Consider the following 21,922-nt stretch of genomic DNA (forward strand, 5'->3'; position numbering starts at 1 on the left):
ACCTGGGACCTTTTCCAGGCTTCCAAAGTTTTCCTGGTCCCTCGCCTTTAACCCGCGCTGCTCCGTTCCCCTGGTGTCTGCCTCTGAAAGCCTCATGCACAGCCTTGCCCGCTCCAACGTGCCTCCTCCAACATGCTTTCTTAGAGAGAAGCACTTTGCGCTTGCGCAATAAGCAAAAATTGCTACTGCGCATATGCAGAATGGTCCCGGAAGCGGGAGCACCATCGAAGTGGCGTGTGGCCAGCGCCCCACATGTGCAGTGCCCCGCTTATGGAGAGGAGAAGCGGAGTGTGGGTTTACATACAGATAAGTTAATTGGCTTCCCCCTAAAATTGGACCTAGACTACAATGCATACACTACACGATACATACATAGACCTATGACTATGATAGGCATTAGTATTAGATTGTGAGCCCTTCTGAGGGACAGTACTGTGGAAGATGTTGGCGCTGTATAAATACTAAATAATAATACATAATAATTACAGCGAGGGACTTTCAGAGGGCTGGAAGAAGCCCCAGGTAAGAAAATGGGCAGTTATTTTTTCACTTAAAGTTCCCTTTAATGTCTATTCGTCTGCCAGTTATGATGCAGCATTTAGGTAAAGTACATCTGTCATTGGCTTCCTTTTGGTTGAATCCACAATTGCATTAGAGATTGAGCAGACAGAAATATGGGCTGCACAGTGTAGTGTAACACCCTGCAAAATAACTGGAGTTTGTAATGCTGGCTTAGATTTTAGAGAAAGCTCAAGATGTGCCGCTACAAAAATGATGTGGTGGCTCCCATTCTAATAAAAGCTCCTGATTTTTCTTTAGGGAGTCAAAATCAGGTGTAGTTTAGCAAAATGTTTTTACAGAATATTTTAGTCATAACTTTTCCAGGTGCCATTGTAGTGTCCAGCTTCCTAGGTAGTATATAGTTAGCAGAATGGCAAATCCTTTATCTATAGACCTTGCTCTAAACAAAAAGCTAGTTTCATGTTATTTTCTTAACATGTATTTCAGAAATGTCTCTAATGCTGGATTCACACGGTGCGTTCCCGCACTCGATTTCCCGCTCGATTCCCAGCCGCTCGATTATTTCCGAGCATTTCCGATCATGTTTCGATGATTGTTTGGTCGATTCTCATGTAAAGTATGCCGAATCGACCTAACAATCCATCGAAACGCGAATCGGACATGTCCGAAATAATCGAGATGCCGGGAATCGAGCGCGGGAACGCAGCGTTTTTTCCAGAATTAGGGCTCAGCCACGCTAGAAGCGGTTTTCCGAGTGCTTGTGATTGATTAGCGCTTTCTGAGTGCTTTTTAAAAAATCGCTCCCTTAAAAAGCACTCAAAGCGCTAATCAATCACAAGCGCTCAGAAAAGAGCTTCTGGTGTGGCTGAGCCCTTAATACTTGTATATGCTTTTCTTCTAGGAAAATCCAAGTGAAGAAGATGCTGCTATTGTGGACAAAATACTTTCTTCACGCATAGTTAAAAAGGAGGTAATGAAATAAAGCCTATCTGCCCCTTCCAATACTCTCTTTCTTGGGTCCTATCTAAGATTCACACTTAACTTTGGGGGTTTTTTTGTTTGTTGTTTTTATTTAGCTACCTTCAGGGATCTATATTGACGTAGAAGAATATTTTGTCAAGTATAAGAATTAGTAAGTATGCGTCTTTCTGATTACCAGGAATTGTGCACTTTCAAACAGTGAATTAGATGTTTAAATCTATCCCTCTGTTTTAGTTCTTACCTGCACTGTGAATGGGCTACTATCCAGCAGCTTGAGAGAGACAAGCGCATACACCAAAAGCTAAAGAGATTTAAAACCAAGATGGCTCAGATGCGCCACTTTCTCCCGGAGGACGAGGAGTCCTTCAATCCAGACTATGTTGAAGTAGATCGGATCCTGGATGAATCGCATAGTATTGATAAGGACAATGGGGAAGTAAGTCAGTATGACCCTTTTTTTCTTTTTCTTTGTCTCATTTACTTTTTGTAATTTTTTTGGGAAGATGAGACGCACTTTTTCTTCCTCAAAACTGTGGGGAAAAGTGGGTGCATCTTATATTCCGAAGATACGGTAACTAGTTGTGCATAGTTCACAGGGAATCGCTTACCTGATCCTGACCCCACTCCTCTCCCCCTCGCTCCGGTCCTGCTGATAGAGGCGTGTCTCTTTTCCTCCTGCAGCTGCTGATATAGTGGTTCACTACGGGTGCCAGCTTCTATTTAGCTCCGGGTCCTTTGTTCCTCACGGCCTTCATACTTAATTACTGGTTCTGTTACTGTAACACTAGCACCGAACATGCACCGCATATAATGCGTGACCCCAGCACATGTGCACTGCTGAGGTTACAGTATCAGGGCCTGTAATATGGAGGTCATGGGGGAATGGAGGACCCGAGCTGTATAGTGACAGGTGGCTGCAGTGTACTGGGACATCACCAGCTGCAGGAGGAGAAGAGGCATGCGTCTATCAGCAGGACCTGAGCGAGGGGGAGAGGACTGTGGCAGCAGGATCAGGAAGGAGCTGAAGTAGTGCAATGTAGTATAACTGGTGGCAGCAGCAGGCATTAGTGTAGATTGGCAGTGTAGCTTAGGGTGCATACACACATCAGACCATAGTCTTTGGAAAATGAAAGATCACAGACCAACTTTACCCCCTTCCATGTAGTATGAGAGCCATACCGACACAGTCTATTCTATTGAGCTGAATTCCCCATCAGATAGAAATCTTTGCAAGATGCTGCACACATGCAACAGATCAGTATCTGCAAAAGATCAGTTCCTGCAAAAGATCCGTTCCTCCAACATGCATTCATAGTCTATGATATCTGCAGATCCTCATACACACCTTGTTTAACAGACCTTCATCTGCAGATCAGACAATCAGGAATTTGCAGGAACGGATCTTTTGCAGACACTGACCTGTTGAATGTGTACAGCATCTTTGTGTGCAGCATCTTGCAAATATTTCTATCTGATGGGGAGTTCAGCTCAATAGAATAGACTGTGTAGGTATGGCTCTCATACTACATGGAAGGGGGTAAAGTTGGTCTGTGATCTTTCATTTTCCAAAGACTATGGTCTGATGTGTATGTACCCTTAGAGACAGCTTGGGGGGGGGGACGCACTAGGTTTAGTTTGTTTGTTTTTTCCCCCCCTTGATTTTTGCCCTCTAAACTTAGGTGTGTCTTCTTGTCCTGGGCATCTTATAGTCCTAAAAATATGGTAGGTGTGAGCTGTTACATGTCTGTAAAATTATAAACTTTTAAAAAAAAATTTGCAGTTTGTATGCTTCTAGTAAGATGTAGGACACTGAGAAGGCAATGGGCTTAATGAGGGGAATGTATGTTGTGATATGCGAATCTGGACTTGCCTGATAACTGTTTTCTTAGTTGTGGTCTGTAGGTTGTTTTTTTTTTGTTTTGTTTTTTTGTTGTTTTTTTTTTTTATCCATGTTTTCAGCCTCTCATGGGAGAATACGTAGCTGGGACGAATCCCAAATTTACTTGAATCCAAATAGATTCTCGATTTTCTCAAATCTAACTAATTTTGTGCATACGAATTGTGTGATCTGTGTAAGAATACTAGTTAGACTAAGGGTGGCCATACATGGTACAATTTTTCATTTTTTTTCGATTAGATAATTTAGTACGATTATTCCGTTAGATCGAATATAAAGATTTTTCTCGAAAAATGGGATAATCGTTCGACTGTCTTGATCGAAAAAAAAAAAAATATTTTCAACTTTCATTCGATCGTTTAGATAGAATAAACGGGGTAATCAAACTTTTTTTATTGTACCATGTATGGCCATTACAATGATATATTCCAATGCTGGGAATGCACAATGAGTTTTGTCGGCTGGTTTACTGGCCGATCGATCCACCAATTGAGTTTTCCGATCTATTTACATTCACTTCTATGAGAAAATTGATAAGAAAAGTGATTGAAAAATCAGATTGGACCTGTCAGGAATTATTTATGGAATCGTCTTATCTGCCCACGCAGGCCTGGGCAAACTTATTCTGTGGGCCACATTCCTAGCATGACTGGCTTCCTCCTCTCTCTTCTACCATCCCTTCCCCCCCCCCCCCCCCCCCCCGGGAGAGTCGTGAGCGAGCGGTTAGCATTGCTTCCTGCTTCATGTTACCATAGTAACAGGCCACTCCGTGGCACACGTCACATGACACGCAAGCATACCAAACACTGGCAGCCAGCGTTTAATACGCTGGCGTGTGTGGGTCATGTGACGCATGTCACGTGACGGTCTGCTACTATGGAGACGTGACGCAGGAAGCGATATGTAGGTGAGCTAACCCCTGCTAATCGCGACTCTGCAGGGAGGAAAATTGGTTTTCACAACTATTTAGAAAGGGGTTCTTTACAGTAAGAGAAGTTAAAATATGGGATATCTTAGCACGGGAAGTAGTTATGGCAAATTCTATATAAGCATTTTAACAGGGCTTAGATGTTTTCCTTACTTTGAAGGGCATCCACGATTATAATTACTAGGTAATTCCACGCAGAGTTGATCCAGGGATTTTACTACCACCTGGAGTCAGGAAGGGATTTGTCCCCTTTTTTAAGACTAATAAGCCCAATCCTTGGAATGCTTTTTTGACTTCCTCCGGGTCACCTGTGATATGTGCGGGTTCAGGACAGTTATTTATTTATTTTTCCCTTGTTGAACGGATGTTTTTTTTTTTATTATAATCCAAACTATGTAATTTGAGCACATGAAGTATGTTCCCAACATCTGTCTGCTTCAGTGTATGTGGAAAGAAGTGTTGTTTCTCTTGTCCTGTTTGCAGATATTACCTGTAATGTGTTTAACAAATTAAATGATAAACGGATGCTATGGGCAAGAAACACAGATGTGTCCCACACATGAGGCCCTGGACTGCAGTTTTATCTCTGACAGAAAAAAACAGCTCTGTGTTAACTAATGACTGGGGCCCACTTATACTGTCACCATAGTCCTATAACTAGAAATGGTGACCGTTATTCAATTAGAGCAGGGTAATGAGACGGGAAGGAAGGGTGCAATTTACAACTCCAGCCTGTTCCATTCACAGAAGCAAAAGGCAATTTCAGAACAAAGAAATGCACTGAAATGACATTGCCCAATCCATAAAATATTAATTTATATAATGTCGCCATGGGTTTGCATTACCTCACAGGATTTGAACACCATTTTATTTTAAACCGTTTGACTTGATGCAAATAAGGAGGTTACATTTGTAGAGCAGTAGGCATAAATGTAAGCTCATTTTATAGTTAACAGAGTCTGTGATCTCAGTCTGTTCCTTCTCTCTTGCAGCCAGTGGTGTATTATCTTGTGAAATGGTGTTCACTACCCTATGAAGACAGCACCTGGGAGCTGAAAGAGGATGTAGATGACGGGAAGATTGACGAATTCAAGCGAACCGAGTCCCGACCTCCAAATCTCAAACGTGTGGTGCGTTGCAGCCTGTGAATAAGTGCTCATCGCCTTCCCTTCTACAGGCATCCATGACTAATTATCTTACTTCATCTCTCTAAGGCACGACCTGCAGCTACATCTTGGAAGAAGTTAGATTCCTCACGGGAGTACCAAAATGCAAACCAGTTGAGGGAATACCAGCTAGAAGGGGTCAATTGGCTGCTATTTAACTGGTATAACAGGTGAGCAGAAGGTTGCTCTCATTAATGCTGTGTAAATTATGACAGGAGTTTATTTTTAATAAGTGTCAGGTGTAAAACCTGATCCATACATTGGTTTTCAGGACTTGAACTGCCAAGGAAATATTTGTGTAAGTAAAACTTGGTTCACTTGGCAATGTCACCTTCTAATTCCTCATCTACAAATATGTGGCCACGTACTGCTGCTATTAGAAATGAGAAGCACATCTGTGGTACATAGTAGGCATAATCAAAGTGTAGACCTTCTTTTATTTTGGTTATTGAGATGGCAGGGTTACTTTAAAGTTTTTTTTTTGATAGTTTTACTCCCTTACACTGGCATGATGGAGTACTTGCACCCTTGCCAATTTTGCATTTCATTTTTGCCCACCAAAATGTTAGTAAGCATATGTAAGTTTAAGTTGTTCCTTTAAGATTTATAGCTAGATTTATAGATGGATGGATAGATTTATAGATGGATGGATGGATGGATAGATTTAAAGATCTAGATAGATTTATAGATATAGAGGTATAGATATCCTTTGATGTCGCTTGTAGTTCAGAACTTCGTTGCATCACCATTTACAGTAATACATGGACACACATTATGCAATTTTCCATCAGATAGATGGGGCCGATATAATTTGCATTCATTTTTCTGATGTCTTTTTTTGATCACTTATACAAAATCAATCATAAAAACATCGGGGAAAATAGTCGTAAATCACATTGAACCCATCGGAAATAATCGATTCTACCTTTTAGGGCTCAAACCTACTAGCAGCCTATTTCTAAGTGCTGGTGATTTGAAAAAGCTCTTGCTAATGTAATGCTATGGGGGATTTTTATAAAATCACATCACTTAACCATTTGCTGACCGCCCACAGCCAATTAGCGGCGGCTGCAAAGTGGCACCCCCAGGACCGATTAACGCCAGTTGGCGGCGGCACCTTAGGGACTGAATTGCCGGGGATCGCGTGCACGCATCCGCCGGCATTAGACTTCGCACACCCGCGACGTCAACCCGCCGGCCAATTAGCAGCGCAGCGGGTTAACCCCCATCTGCGGCATAGTAAGCGTATAATACACGTTGTAATGTATACAAAGCGTATTATACAGGCTGCCTCCTGCCCTGGTGGTCCCAGTGATCGAGGGGCCACCAGGGCAGGAGGCAGCCCCCCTGGTAAGCACACACAAACACTGATCCTGCCCCCTGATCGCCCACAGCACCCCTCAGACCCCCCCCCCCCCCCGATCACCCCCTCAGACCACTATTTGCACCCAATCACCCCCCTAATCACCCATCAATCACCCCCTGTCACTATCTGTCAACGCTATTTTTTAGATTAGGTCCTAAACTGCCCCCTGGGGGCTCCTGATCACCCCCCACACCCTCAGATCCTCCCCAGTCCCCCCCCCCCCCCCCCGTGTACTGTATACATCTATTCTCTCCTGTAATTATCCACTGATCACCTGTCAATCACCCACCATATTTTTTGTCACAAGTTGGAGGAAAAATGACATTCCGCTAACTTGTGACAAAAAATAAAATCTTCTATGAACTCCCCATACTCCTAACGGAATACCTTGGGGTGTCTTCTTTCTAAAATGGGGTCACTTGTGGGCTTCCTATACTGCCCTGGCATTTTAGGGGCCCTAAACCGCCTCAAAATTACCGGTGAAATCCTAAAGGTACTCATAGGATGTTGGGCCCCTTAGCACACCTAGGCTGCAAAAGTGTCACACATGTGGTATCGCCGTACTCAGGAGAAGTAGTATAATGTGTTTTGGGGTGTATTTTTACACATACCCATGCTGGGTGCTATGTGCACCTTTAGGCTTTACAGGGTTGCTTACAATTTAGCACCCCCAAAATGCCAGTACAGTAAACGCATCCCACAAATGACCCCATTTTGGAAAGCAGACAACCCAAAGTATTCAGAGAGGGGCATGGAGAGTCTGTGGCAGATTTCATTTTTTTTGTCACAAGTTAGCAGAAATGGAAACTTTATTTTATTTTATTTTTTTGTCACAAAGTGTCATTTTCCACTAACTTGTGACAAAAAATAAAATCTTCTATGAACTCACCATGCCTCTTAGTGAATAATTTGGGATGTCTTCTTTACAAAATGGGGTCATTTGGGGGGTATTTATACTAACCTGGAATTCTAGCACCTCATGAAACCTGACAGGTGCTCAGAAAAGTCAGAGATGCTTCAAAATGGGAAAATTCACTTCTTGCACCATAGTTTGTAAATGCTATAACTTTTACCCAAACCAATAAATATACACTGAATGGGGTTTTTTTTTATCAAAGACATGTAGCACAATAAATTTGGACACAAATGTATATAGAAAATTTACTTTATTTGAAAAATGTCAGCACAGAAAGTTAAAAAATAATTTTTTTGACAAAATTCATGTCTTTTTACATGAATATAATAAAAAGCACCAAAAGAAAGCTGTATTAGTGACAAGAAAAGGAGGTAACATTAATTTAGATAGTAGGTTGTATGACCGAGCAATAAACCGTTAAAGCTGCAGTGGTCTGAATGGGAAAAAAAGTGTCTGGTCCTCAAGGGGTTTTATGTCTGCAGTCCAGTGAACCTAAAGTCACTTAAAAAAAACGAGATTAACTCACCTGGGGCTTCCCTCAGCCCCCTGCAGACGATCGGTGCCCTCGCAGCTCCGCTCCGATGTCCCAGGACCCGCCGGCGAGCACTTCTGGTTTGGCCGTCACCGGCCGACAGGGATGGGAACGCGAGTGATTGTTCGCGTTCTCAGCCTGTATATCGCCCCCTATGCTGCTATTGCGACCTCCTGGCCGCAATAGCAGCATAGGGGGCGATATACAGGCTGGGAACGCGAACAATCACTCGCGTTCCCATGCCTGTCGGCCGGTGACGGCGAAACCGGAAGTGCTCGCCGGCGGGTCCTGGGACATCGGAGCGGAGCTGCGAGGGCACCGATCGTCTGCTGGGGGCTGAGGGAAGCCCCAGGTGAGTTAATCTCGTTTTTTTTTAAGTGACTTTAGGTTCACTTTAAGTGGTTAATGGACCACTGTCGCGAAAATGTTAAAATGTAAAATCTATGAAAACACGTACAAATAAGAAGCATGTTTCTTCCAGAGTAAAATGAGCCACAAATTCCTTTTCTCCTCTGTCACTGTCACTTACAGTAGGTAGTAGAAATCTGACATTACTGACAGGTTTTAGGCTAGTCCATCTCTCCATAAGGGATTCTCAGCATAGCCTTTATTCTTGACACTCCTTGAAAAAGATTTATACAATGATGCTGGCCAGCTTCTCTACTCACTGCGCACTTTTTTGGTAGTTGGACGGAGCAACTGCCATTTACTGAGTGCTTTTAAAAATAAATAAAAACTCCTCCAAGAATCCCCCATGAGGAGAAGGGCTACTCCAAAACCTGTCTGTTCTCAGATTTCTACTGCTTACTGTAAGTGACAGCAACATAGGAGAAAAGTAAGTATGGCTCCTTTTACTCTGGAAGAAACAAACTTCTTATCTGTATAGGTTTATATATATTTTAAATTTTAAGATTTTTGCAACAGTGGATCTTTAAAGGGATACTTAAGTTAGGGCTAAAAAATGAGGTTAACTCACCTGGGGCTTCCCTCAGCCCCCTGCAGCTGATCGGTGCCCTCGCAGCTCTGGTCCGATGCTCCTGGACCCGCCGGCGACGACTTCCGGTTTCGTCACCGGCATGGGAACGCGAGGGTTTCTTTGCGTTCCCAGCCACAATAGCACCCCCTATACTGCTATTGCGGCCTTCTTGCCGCAATAGCAGTATAGGGGGTGCTATTGTGGCTGGGAACGCAAAGAATCACTCACGTTCCCATGCCTGTCGTCGTCGTCGGGTCCAGGAGCATCGGACCGGAGCTGCGAGGGCACCGATCAGCTGCAGGGGGCTGAGGGAAGCCCCAGGTGAGTTGACCTCATTTTTTAGCCCTGACTTAAGTATCTCTTTAAGTGGGATCACATACATCGCATTACATTAGCAAGAGCTTTTCAAATCACAAAGCGCTCAGCAAGCGCTCCTAGTTGGTTCCAGGCCTCACTCATATTTTCACAATTGTTTTAGTTCAGACAAATCGGTATATTTTAGTGCCGAACTACTGATTGAGCTCAAATATCAACTTTAAAGGGAAGGTTCAGGGATGCTGTGAAAAAAATAAAAATCCAAATCCACTTACCTGGGGCTTCCTCCAGCCCGTGGCAGGCAGGAGGTGCCCTCGTCGCGGCTCCGCAGGCTCCCGGTCTCCTCCGGTGGCGCGCCCGACCTGGCCAGGCCGGCTGCCAGGTCGGGCTCTTCTGCGCTCCAATGTACGGCTCACTGGTGCGCGCTGACGTCATCGGACGTCCTCCGGGCTGTTCTGCGCAGGCTCAGTAGTTCTGAACCTGCGCAGTACAGCCCGGAGGACGTCCGATGACGTCAGCGCGCACCAGTGAGCCGCACATTGGAGCGCAGAAGAGCCCGACCTGGCAGCCGGCCTGACCAGGTCGGGCGCGCCACCGGAGGAGACCGGGAGCCTGCGGAGCCGCGACGAGGGCACCTCCTGCCTGCCACGGGCTGGAGGAAGCCCCAGGTAAGTGGATTTGGATTTTTGTTTTTTTCACAGCGTCCCTGAACCTTCCCTTTAAAGTAAACCTGAGATGCCACTTAGGGGTGTAGGGAGCAGCTTTTATCAAAACTCCTATATCGCATCCTTGAGATAAACAACCCCTTAGTTACTTAGGCCTCTTTTCCACGGAGTGTTGATAGGCAGTGAAATGCCTCTCAAACTCTGACAACTGCTCACTACTGCCTGGTAACGGCTTGTTGCTGCCTGGTATCTGCTCACTGCTGCCTGGTAACCGCTTGCTGAGCACACAGCTCAACAGTCTGTGGAAAAGAGGCCTTAATAAAGAATTATGCTAATTAAAGCCAAAAACGTGAATGCTGAACCACCACTCTACGATGAAAGTGTAGCAGTTATAATAGCATTTCTACATGAACACTGTGCCGTAATCCATGGAATTTGCAGAGCATAATAAAAAAACAACTGAAGGCCCTATGACTGACTGCACTGCACCAGAAACCTCTCAAAGAGGAGTACCAGCCATCTGTCTATGTGCTGAAGCAAGACTTGCTTATGCAGTAATGCTGGGTACACACTATGAGATTTTATGGTCGATTTACTGTCAGATTGATTATTTCAAACATGTCCGATTTGCTTTCCGATCGATTTCCGAGCATTTTCCGATCGATTTCCTATTAGAGTTAACGGAAATCGATCGAAAAATGCTGGGAAATCAATCGGAAAGTAAATCGGACATGTTGGAAATCGATCTGACAGTAAATCGACCATAAAATCTCATAGTGTGTACCCAGCATATGACAATGTTTTACATGAGAATGACAATCTGCAAGGCTGAAGACAAATATAAATTTTAAAAAAGAAGTAATAAATAGATTTGGTATGTTTATGTTCTGGCTTTTTTTCCACTGATATTACATTTAGTTTTAACATCTGAAAACTTAAGTTGTTCAATGTGATACAAAGCGTGCAAATATTTTTTTTTTTAAATTGCTTTAAATAAAGTTGATACGTTTTTATACATTGAATCAAAGGATACGTCCAGGTTAACTGAAAAGCAAAAATCCACTTACCTGGGGCTTCCACCAGCCCCTGGCTGCTGTCCTGTGCCCTTGCCGAAGCTCTGGTGGCTCCCGGTCTCCTCTGGTGCAGATGCTGACCTCGCTGGGTCGGCTTCTTCTGCGCTCCAGTGTGCAGCTCACGTGGTCGCGCTGACGTCATCTGCACTGGACTGCGCAGACGTCAGCTTGACCACGTGAGCCACACGCTGGAGCGCAGAAGACGACCTGGCAAGGTCGACACCTGCACTGAAGACCGGGAGCCACTGGAGCTGCGGCGGGGGCACAGGATGGCTGGAGGAAGCCCCAGGTGAGTGGATTTTTGTTTTTCAGTTAACCTGGACGTATCCTTTAAAGAGACGCTGAATTCTTTTACCTTATTTTTGTCATACAATCCTCTTCAGCATTAATGCATTAATGTCCAAGTGGAATCGCCACATCCACGCGGCAGATGAGTGATCTATTAGTGAAAAATAGACCTACAAAGTTCCACGACTCCTATGCTGTAAGCAGAGTTGAGCAGCGCTGCATTCTCTCATCTCGCCCCACCTGACTACGTTTTCATGCCACACGGCTGGAAAAAAATTCTGGGGAGAACACTGTTGTTCTTACTCAATGCTGAGAAGAGGGATTTATGATTTAGTGCAGATGAAAAACACGCGCGCACACTTTTTCATCTGCACTAAATCATAAATCCCTCTTCTCAGCATTGAGTAAGAACAGCAGTGTTCTCCCCAGAATTTTTTTTTTTTAATCTCAATTGCTGTTAACTAGAATCTAATTTTTTTAATATTCTTTCTGCAGGCAGAACTGTATTCTGGCTGATGAAATGGGTTTGGGCAAGACCATCCAGTCCATCACGTTTCTGCAGGAAGTCCATACTGTTGGAGTGCAGGGCCCTTTCTTAGTGATTGCTCCTCTGTCCACTATTACCAACTGGGAAAGGGAGTTTGCCAGCTGGACCCAAATGAACACCATTGTTTACCATGGCAGCCTGGCCAGCCGACAGATGATTCAGCAGTATGAGATGTACTGTAAGGACTCAAAGGTTAGTTGTTTTATGTCTGCCTAATGGTGCCCACAATAAAAGTTTGTTTTTTCTGTTTATTTGACCAAAACGATTGAATTGAAACAAATCCTTTTTTTCGATCAAAAATAAACAAAACGGTTATTATGTTTTTTAAAAAATGATGTTGGACAAAAGCTTTATATTTAATCTAACGGAGTAATCAAACAAAGTTACCTAATCAGGAAGTGATCAGGAAATGAAAAAAAATGTAAAATGTGTGGGCACCATAAGCATCTTCTCTTTTTTTTTTTTTCTCCACGTTGATTTAAAAATGTTTGCCAGGGTCTGGTTAACTAAAAAGCATGTGAGAACAATGAAAAACTTGCATGAGGCAACAAATCTGAACTGGTTATCTTGTAAGTGGCAACATTTTTTTAGTGCTTTCCTGAGTTATAATGGAGCATGGCAAGAAACGCTAAAAGGCAAGCGGTGATAGTTACAGTTGCCTGCATACCTGAAGTGCTAGATATTCTTATATATACAGGTAGTCCCCGGTTAATGAACGAGATAGGGGACTGTAGGTTCGTTCTTAACCTAAATCTGTTCTTAAAGGAGTTGTTAGGCAAATTGTAATAAAATAAACGCTACTTACCGGGGGCTTCCTCCAGCCCCAAGCTCCCAGGACCTCCCTCGCCGCAGCTCTGCCCGCAGCTGTTTGCCGGAGCTCCGACCCGGTCCCTGGCAATGACGTCAGAGCGACCTAGAGGTCGCTCTGTACTGCGTGATCGGCGCTGTCAATCACCGCCACGTGGGCCAAAGAGGACTGCGCGGGCGCAGTAGTTTTGCGCCTGCCCAGTCCGCTCTGGCCCACGTGGCGGTGATTGACAGCGCCGATCGCGCAGTACAGAGCGACCTCCAGGTCGCTCTGACGTCATCGCCAGGGACCGGGTCGGAGCTCCGGCAAACGGCTGCGGGCAGATACCACTGCATTAAAACTTTATGGTTGACATTAATTGAGTTGTTAAGGAGCCACTTCTAAAAGATTGTAGACTCTCTGTAGAGGTTATTTTTTTTTTATATATACTTGAAATCCACATTGCTGCTTGTCCAGTGGCACTAGCCATGTTTTTTTGACAGTACTAATGTATGCTAATGTGTTTAGGGTCGCCTTATCCCTGGAGCCTACAAATTTGATGCCCTAATCACAACATTTGAAATGGTGCTATCTGACTGCCCTGAGCTCCGTGAAATTGAATGGCGCTGTGTCATTATTGACGAAGCGCACCGTCTGAAAAACAGAAACTGTAAACTGTTGGACAGCTTGAAGCACATGGATCTAGTGAGTATACTTTTCTACAGGTTTTTTTTTCCCTTTCTTGTTGTGTATATTCATGCTGTGAAATCCCTTGAATGTTTTTTTAGGAGCACAAGGTTCTCTTGACTGGCACACCATTACAGAACACTGTGGAGGAGCTGTTCAGCCTGTTACATTTCTTGGAGCCTAGTCAGTTTTCCTCTGAAGCAGAATTTCTGAAGGACTTTGGAGACTTGAAAACTGAAGAGCAGGTACCCAGCACCAAATTACTACATAAATATTTATGGTGTGAGAATACTAATAAATACAATTTTAGTGCAGCATATTTCTGTTAGTCTTGGGAAAGATGGAATTATTAAGTGAGGAGACATCGGTCCTGGTTATTAACTTTTCTCCTGACCTTGATCCGTTTTTTTGTCTTATTAAAAAAGTACCTTTTCTGCACTTAGCAAGTAAAAAAGTACTAAAGTATGTAAGAAAAGTAATATCAAATGTAAGTAATTTGGAGCAACCTGTTATAAGTACTTTTTTGCTTGCTCACAGCAGAAAGGATGCAGTTTAGTGAATAATCTTTTTCATCTTTGTGAACCAACTAGCGTTTAACTCTATGCAGTGCACTTCCTGTACTACAGAGTTTTGTTGCCCAGAGCAGTCTTTTTTTTTAATAACTGTCAAGACCATTTGAGAGCAATTGCTGAACATACATGATTTCTGCCAAACCACATTTACTATCAGAAAGTATCAGAGTAAAAACTGTAGGGAACTTAACCAGCAGTCGTCAAGACAAGATCAAAGTCAACAGATTGCTGCTGCAGCAGATGCCGGGGGCCACTTTGTACAGATAGTTTACCACACATTTTTAACAAATGGGCATTTCACACAGCAAAGAGTACTTTCCATCCTTAGCTTAAGTTTCTATTGATGGGCAAATGAAGCCACTCTCCCTGTCCTAGTTAATACTTGCTTTCTGTAGGGTAAACTCTAGAAGTGATAAAAGGGCAACATTTTTGTCATTTGTAGCAACAACAGACCTATCACTGAAAGTAGTAATGTAATTTTGTAATACTAGAGATAGCCAATAAAATGTTTATTATTTAGGATTGAATGCAAATTTAATGCGGATTCTGTGCTGCCTAAATTTGCCCCGTTCACACTTGCGGTTTTGTCAAAACCGCACCGGATGTCCGGGACCGCACCGTATCCGGACCGGACCTGATCCGTACGGTTCCTATCCGGATCCGGTACGGATCCGGTCCGTTTGCATCCGGTTTCCGTGCGGTGTGAACACGGTTGCGGTCCGGATCCGGTTTCTTAAGGAGATAACAACCTGTTATTACCTGGGGTCTGGGAGGTCAGCAGAAGGGTCTGGGGTCATTGTTGGAGACAGGTGGACGTGTGGAGACCATCCGTGGATACAGAGACTGCAGTTGGGACCATGGATCCAGGCATTTTTTACTCGTATACCTGGGAATTCTCTGTTGTTCGCCTCCTCGTTATCAGACTAATCAGACATGTTGCTGCCTAGAGCTCCAGCATGAAATCGCTGCTGCCCCACCTGAACGCTGGGCCCATGTGGTCCCCATCCAAAATGCATAGGAAGTGGGGTAGAACGTCCGGTTTTTGTAGCCAGTGTGTTGTGCGCTCTCCGGTTCTCATTGGTTTCCATTGGCCGGATGGTGCAGTCCGGCTCCGCCCCGGATACGGCTGCCGGAGGAGCCGGACCAAAAAATAGCGCATGTTGGAACGGACGCCGGAGTCCGGATCCGGTCCGGCTCCGGTCCGGCAGAACGGACGCATGTGAACGGACGCATAGGCTTTCATTGCTATTGCCGTGCGTCCGTTCCGTCCGTTCTGCAAGCGGCCCGGCTCCGGCACGGCGATTCCGGACGGCCACCGCTAATGTGAACCGGGCCTGACTCTCCTGATGTTGGAAAATTGTAGCATCATGGTTTGCATTATGTAATCTTTAATTTTTCAAATTAGTTTGCAAAATTGTTAATACATATGCAACATTCGAAAGTAGTAGTACTACCAAACAACATATAGCCGCGTAGTTTGCGTTTTAAAAAATTTTTTTTACACATCTGTTTATACCCATCACCCCCATGTAGGCCTGAACGATTGATCGTTTTAATATCGAAATCGCGATCAAGGAAACAGCGATTCCGTGATCGCCACAGTGTGGATTTTTTTACGATATTCTGCCGGACCTGTGCCCTCCCGCTGTGCGCAGCCCTTTGTAAAATAGCAGCTCTCACTTAGGGCCCTTTTCCACCAGCGCGTTTGCGCTGGCTCAAACCGCTAGCGATTTTACAATCGCTACGGTTTGCTTTTTAACATAGGAATCGCGGTAGGTAATTTCCACTACCGCGATTCGTTTTTTACTTGATCGCGATCGCGCCGCGGAGCGACTTTTGCCGCGATTTTGCTATGCAGTGCATAGCATAGCAAAATCGCGGCCGCGAACGTCGGGGAATCGGCGGTAATTGTGATTCAGCAATCGCTAGCGTTCAGCGTGAACGCTAGCGATTGCTAGTGGAAAAGGGCCCTAACTCCCCGCGTCAGCTTATCTTTCCTTCTGTCCCCCTCCTCCTCTTCCTCCTACGTCATCAGCCCAGCGGCAGGCTCTCACTCTCGCTGACGCTTAGGTGGCAAACACTAATTTCCTCTGCTGATTGTTTAAATCGGCAGCTCTGCAGACCACCAGAGACTACGGCTATTTAGCTTATGTCTGGTCTGACTTTTCCTCCCCTCCCCCCCCCCCCCCCCCCCCCCTTATTATTCAGGCAGTTCCCATGCAAACAGGGAGCAGAGAAGGAATTCCCTCCCTCCTCCCCCTTCCAGAAGTTGTCATTGCCGAAGTACAGGAGAAGAGAGCATGTGGATCTGCAGAGCGTGGGGGAGATTGTGTAAGCAAGACTGAAGTGTGTGACTGTGTGTATCTGTGTGTGTATCAGGGAGTGCTGGAGAAGTGTGTTTGTGTGCATATCAGTGTGTACTATCATCTGTGTGTATCAATGAGTGCTGCAAGATGTGTGTGTGTGTGTGTGTGTGTGTGTGTGTGTGTGTGTATCAGTGAGTGCTGCAAGGTGTGTGTGTGTGTGTATATCAGTGAGTGCTGCAAGATGGAGAAGTGTGTATCAGCAAGTGCTGAGTGGGAGATGGAGAATGAAGTGTGTGCATGTGTATCAGTGCAATCCCCCCAGCTTACCTTTATGCTACCTATGCCTAACATTAACTGTCCCCACCACCACTGTGACTTGACTTTTAATCCCCCCCCCCCCCTGCATAGTAATACGTGCCACAAGGGACAGATCACGATAACTCCCCACCCCCTCGACTTGGTCTAATTTTTTTAATTTTGGCCCCCTGTCTATTTGAGTTTGGGCTTAGGATTTATCACAGCTCTGCCCGCCTCTGCACAGAGGAAGTCTGGATGAGGCACATGCTAAAGCTTGATTTTGAAGAAAATCGTGAATGGAATCGAAATCGCAATTTCTGACAGAAATCGTGCAATTCAATCTTTTTCTAAAATCATTCAGGCCTACCCCCATGCTAAGATCTCTAGGGTCCTCCCTTTTGAAATTGTAAGCTCAGATCATCCCAAAGTTGTCTCATAGCCCTCCTCCTGTCCTGGTCTATTAGTCCACTTCCTTCCTCAAACCATTCCTTTTCTTCCTCATCCCTTAATTGAGACACCATTTCTTCCATCCATTCAAACATGGAAGGAGGATCCGAGTCCTTCCACTTTTTATATAATTAATCTTTTTGCTATGACAATAACCAGTTTTAGAAGACGTTCCCTTTCTTGTTCCTAACAAATCACAACTGGGTCTCGGATTCCAAACAGTATCAGATTGGTTTCAAGTGGGGAATTTGAAATCAAATTTATACCAAAGAGACCCTTCAACTTCATCCCAAAAAAATTTCAGTATGGGACATTCCAGGATCATATGGATCAAGGAGCCCTGGGCGTTACTACACTTCCAACACGTGTCCTTATCCATTAGACCCATTCTTGCCATACGAACATCAGTTAAATACCATCTGGCTATTACTTTAAATTGAGAGAGTTGTAAACGGGTTCCAGAGAAGGACCAGATCTCTTCAAAAATGTTAGCCCATATCTCGGAGGAAAAATGTATCCCTTCCTCACTTTCCCATCTGATACAGTTAGGTGGAAGGACCCTATGAGAGATTGAATCAAGCAGATTATAAATCTTGGACAGGGCCCCCACTGGCCTCTGTTACAATAAAAGCCACTGTTCAAACATATTTGCATCCTGCTTGAGTAGTAAGTTATGTTATTGGCCTAATAACATTTTTATGCAAATTTGCATGGTAGCTGGAGTTAACCATCCACCATCTCTGGATAATTGTTCCTTGTTCTTTCAACAATTTTAAATCAATTTTTAAAGTCTGATTTTTTTTTTTTTTTTTTTTTTTTTTTCAAAAAAAGCAAGCAAATGGGATGGAAAAGGTCTACTCTGGTTTTGGACTGCTCTGAGTCGTGTAAAAGCCATATGTTATGGTGATTTCTAGGGATGCTGGCAAGTGAACAGTTTCTTCATGTTCTTGCCACGTGCTTTGTGGACTTGAAAGGACTAACCTGTTTTGCTAGTAAGGTGAAAATATTGTAGTCCATTTCTTGACTGTAACATTTTACATGATCTATAGGTGCAAAAACTGCAAGCCATCCTGAAGCCAATGATGCTAAGGAGGTTGAAGGAAGATGTGGAGAAGAATCTTGCACCAAAGCAAGAGACCATCATTGAAGTGGAGTTGACTAATATTCAGAAGAAATATTATAGGGCTATTTTGGAAAAGAACTTTTCCTTCCTTACTAAAGGAGCCAGTCAGACCAACACTCCCAACTTGCTTAACACCATGATGGAACTCCGCAAGTGCTGCAATCACCCCTATCTCATCACAGGTATGCAAAGCCCTTTAAAAGCATTGGTCAGCATTTTTTATTTTTTTTTGTCTACAAAGGTTTTTGTTTTTTTTTCCTTTTAAATATTCTTTGTCCTCACTACGTTAGATATGTTCATTTTTGTTTTTATTTTTTTTCATCCCCCCCACACACACACACACACACACACTATTGGTTGGCATACCTATCCAGATGTTTATCCTGCAAAGTTATTTTATGATTCAGGTTACTACCTGATGTCTGTAGAGGAATCCATATTCTCTGCTTCCTTCTCCGCTCAAGGTTACAGCAAAAGTTGTAAAGTGTTGTTTTGGTTTCATCATTTCTTCTCCTCCTCTCTACATTGTGCAAAATGATGCATCTGGGCAGAGCCAACCCCAGATATCTCAAGTCTTTGCACCCATTTTTTGTGTACCAGGGATCTAAGGCTTCATACACATGCCAAGTTAAACATGGATGATAACTATGGCCTCAGCCGCAAATCTAGCATGCATCTAGTGTGTTTACTGTGGCCGCCCGACATTGCCTAAAGACCTTGCATGCTGGAGATTTAGCGAAACCCAAACAGGCCCTGTTAATTGTTCTGCTTACCCCTCCCACTCCAAGCTGTTACTTATTCCCTGGGCACCAGAGTAACAGACGTGCTGCTAGCCTGCATAATAGTGACACGTCTGTACAGCATCAAGGAGAACTGTTGCCTGAGGGGTTGGAGCTGATCCCTGCTTTGGGGAAATTCCTCATACATCTGTAGGAGACTTAAGTGACATATTACTAAACACAACAAAGAGCATCTTTGGCAAAAAGTGCATGTTAGAAGTCTTATACTTAGTTTACATATTCGGTTTCACCTATGTACCATAGATCAGGGGTGCCCACACTTTTTCGGCTCGCGAGCTACTTTAAAATTTGCCGAGGCCAGGAGATCTACCAACGTCCCAAATGCTAAGCACGCCCCCCCCCCCCCCCCCCCGACGTAGGTTAGCCAGATGTATGTGCCTGCAGCATAGGTTACGTGCCCTCAGTGTAGGTTAGCCAGGTATATGGGCCCTCAGTATAGGTTAGCCAGGTATATGGGCCCTCAGTGTAGGTTAGCCAGGTATATGGGCCCTCAGTATAGGTTAGCCAGGCATATGGGCCCCCAGTGTAGGTTAGCCAGGCATATGGGCCCCCAGTGTAGGTTAGCCAGGCATATGGGCCCCAGTGTAGGTTAGCCAGGCATATGGGCCCCCAGTGTAGGTTAGCCAGGCATATGGGCCCCCAGTGTAGGTTAGCCTGGCATTTGGGCCCCCCAGTGTAGCTTAGCCAGGTATAGGGCCCCCCAGTGTAGCTTAGCCAGGTATAGGGCCCCCCAGTGTAGCTTAGCCAGGTATAGGGCCCCCCAGTGTAGCTTAGCCAGGTATAGGGGCCCTCAGTGTAGCTTAGCCATGTATATGGGCCCCTAGTGTAGGTTAGCCAGGTATAGGGGCCCTCAGTGTAGCTTAGCCAAGTATAGGAGCCCTCAGTGTAGCTTAGCCAGGTATAGGGGCCCTCAGTGTAGCTTAGCCAGGTATAGGGGCCCTCAGTGTAGCTTAGCCAGGTATAGGGGCCCTCAGTGTAGCTTAGCCAGGTATAGGGGCCCTCAGTGTAGCTTAGCCAGGTATAGGGGCCCTCAGTGTAGCTTAGCCAGGTATATGGGCCCTCAGTGTAGCTTAGCCAGGTATAGGAGCCCTCAGTGTAGCTGAGCCAAGTATAGGAGCCCTCAGTGTAGCTTAGCCAGGTATATGGGCCCTCAGTGTAGCTTAGCCAAGTATAGGAGCCCTCAGTGTAGCTGAGCCAGGTATAGGAGCCCTCAGTGTAGCTTAGCCAGGTATTGGTGCCCCCAGTGTAGCTTAGCCAGGTATTGGTGCCCCCAGTGTAGCTTAGCCAGGTATTGGTGCCCCCAGTGTAGCTTAGCCAGGTATTGGTGCCCTCAGTGTAGCTTAGCCAGGTATTGGTGCCCCCAGTGTAGCTTAGCCAGGTATTGGTGCCCCCAGTGTAGCTTAGCCAGGTATATGGGCCCTCAGTGTAGCTTAGCCAGGTATTGGTGCCCCCAGTGTAGCTTAGCCAGGTATTGGTGCCCCCAGTGTAGCTTAGCCAGGTATTGGTGCCCTCAGTGTAGCTTAGCCAGGTATTGGTGCCCTCAGTGTAGCTTAGCCAGGTATTGGTGCCCTCAGTGTAGCTTAGCCAGGTATTGGTGCCCCCAGTGTAGCTTAGCCAGGTATTGGTGCCCCCAGTGTAGCTTAGCCAGGTATTGGTGCCCTCAGTGTAGCTTAGCCAGGTATTGGTGCCCTCAGTGTAGCTTAGCCAGGTATTGGTGCCCTCAGTGTAGCTTAGCCAGGTATAGGTGTCCCCAGTATAGCTTAGTCAGGTATTGGTACCCTCAGTGTAGCGTAGCCAGGTATTGGTGCCCCCAGTGGAGCTTAGCCAAGTATAGGAGCCCCCAGTGTAGCTTAGCCAGGTCTATGTACCTGCAGTGTTGGCCAGGGTCCTCTGGACTCCTGGGACCTCCGGCAGGCAGTCCGCTGGCCAATAAGAATGTCGTCGGGGAGAAGATGGCAAGACGCGGCGAGGAGAGAGGGAGGAGAGAGGTGGCGCAGCCGCTAAGTCATGGCTGGGGGCGGCGCCGGGCATGTTACAAGCACGCACGTTGCAGGCTGCCCGGCGCCGCCCCCAGCCATGACGTAGCGGCCGCGCCGCCTCTCTCCTCCCTCTCTGCTCGCCGCGTCTTCTCCCCTGCATTCTTATTGGCCGGCAGCTAAACATGCTGCTGGCCGCAAAATTTAATGAGACGCGGCCAAGAGGCCGCGATCTACCAAGTAGGCGGTCGCGATCTACCGGTAGATCGCGATCGACCTATTGGGCAGCCCTGCCATAGATAAATGTTGCATTTTTTGCAAGGTTTAAGAACATGAGCCTAAGGTTATGTGTAAATGAAATGCATAACTATTTAAGAAATATAAAGTTTTTTTTTTTTTTAACTCCTTGCGTACCAGCAGTCTCTGACCCCTTAAGGACCAGAGACTGCTGGTATTACAGAACTGCACTTACCGATGACTGCACATACCCGCCTCTCTCGCCGGTCAGGGTGCTCTCCCATTGCCGCTGGTCCCTCTCGCTGGTGTCTCTGACGGCAGAGCTCTGTGAAGCTGGTAAGCCGCTTTCATTGGCTCCTGATCCTGTCCATCAATGTAAGCCAATGGGATTGGCTCACAATGACCACGGGGTCAGGAGCCAGTGAAATTGATACATGACCAGCTCACAGAGCTCTGCCGTTATATTGATGGCAGGGTGAGTGAGCTGCTCCCGGGACTGCGCGGCAGCGATGTTGAAA

The 21,922-nt window shown here is 45.4% G+C and overlaps 1 protein-coding gene across 1 annotated transcript in view; it reads left to right on the plus strand.

The window, feature by feature from the left end:
- Nucleotides 1-21,922, plus strand: part of CHD8 (chromodomain helicase DNA binding protein 8) — a 130,783-nt gene that overhangs the window by 64,924 nt on the left and 43,937 nt on the right. Inside the window, 9 exon segments of the mRNA XM_068241428.1 lie at nt 1,424-1,492; nt 1,599-1,654; nt 1,738-1,939; nt 5,321-5,458; nt 5,543-5,664; nt 12,121-12,364; nt 13,488-13,664; nt 13,748-13,891; nt 18,318-18,573. Of these exon segments, the coding sequence (XP_068097529.1) occupies nt 1,424-1,492; nt 1,599-1,654; nt 1,738-1,939; nt 5,321-5,458; nt 5,543-5,664; nt 12,121-12,364; nt 13,488-13,664; nt 13,748-13,891; nt 18,318-18,573 (1,408 nt within the window).

The sequence above is a fragment of the Hyperolius riggenbachi genome, chromosome 1 (genome assembly GCF_040937935.1).
Source record: "Hyperolius riggenbachi isolate aHypRig1 chromosome 1, aHypRig1.pri, whole genome shotgun sequence".
Lineage (NCBI taxonomy): Eukaryota > Metazoa > Chordata > Amphibia > Anura > Hyperoliidae > Hyperolius > Hyperolius riggenbachi.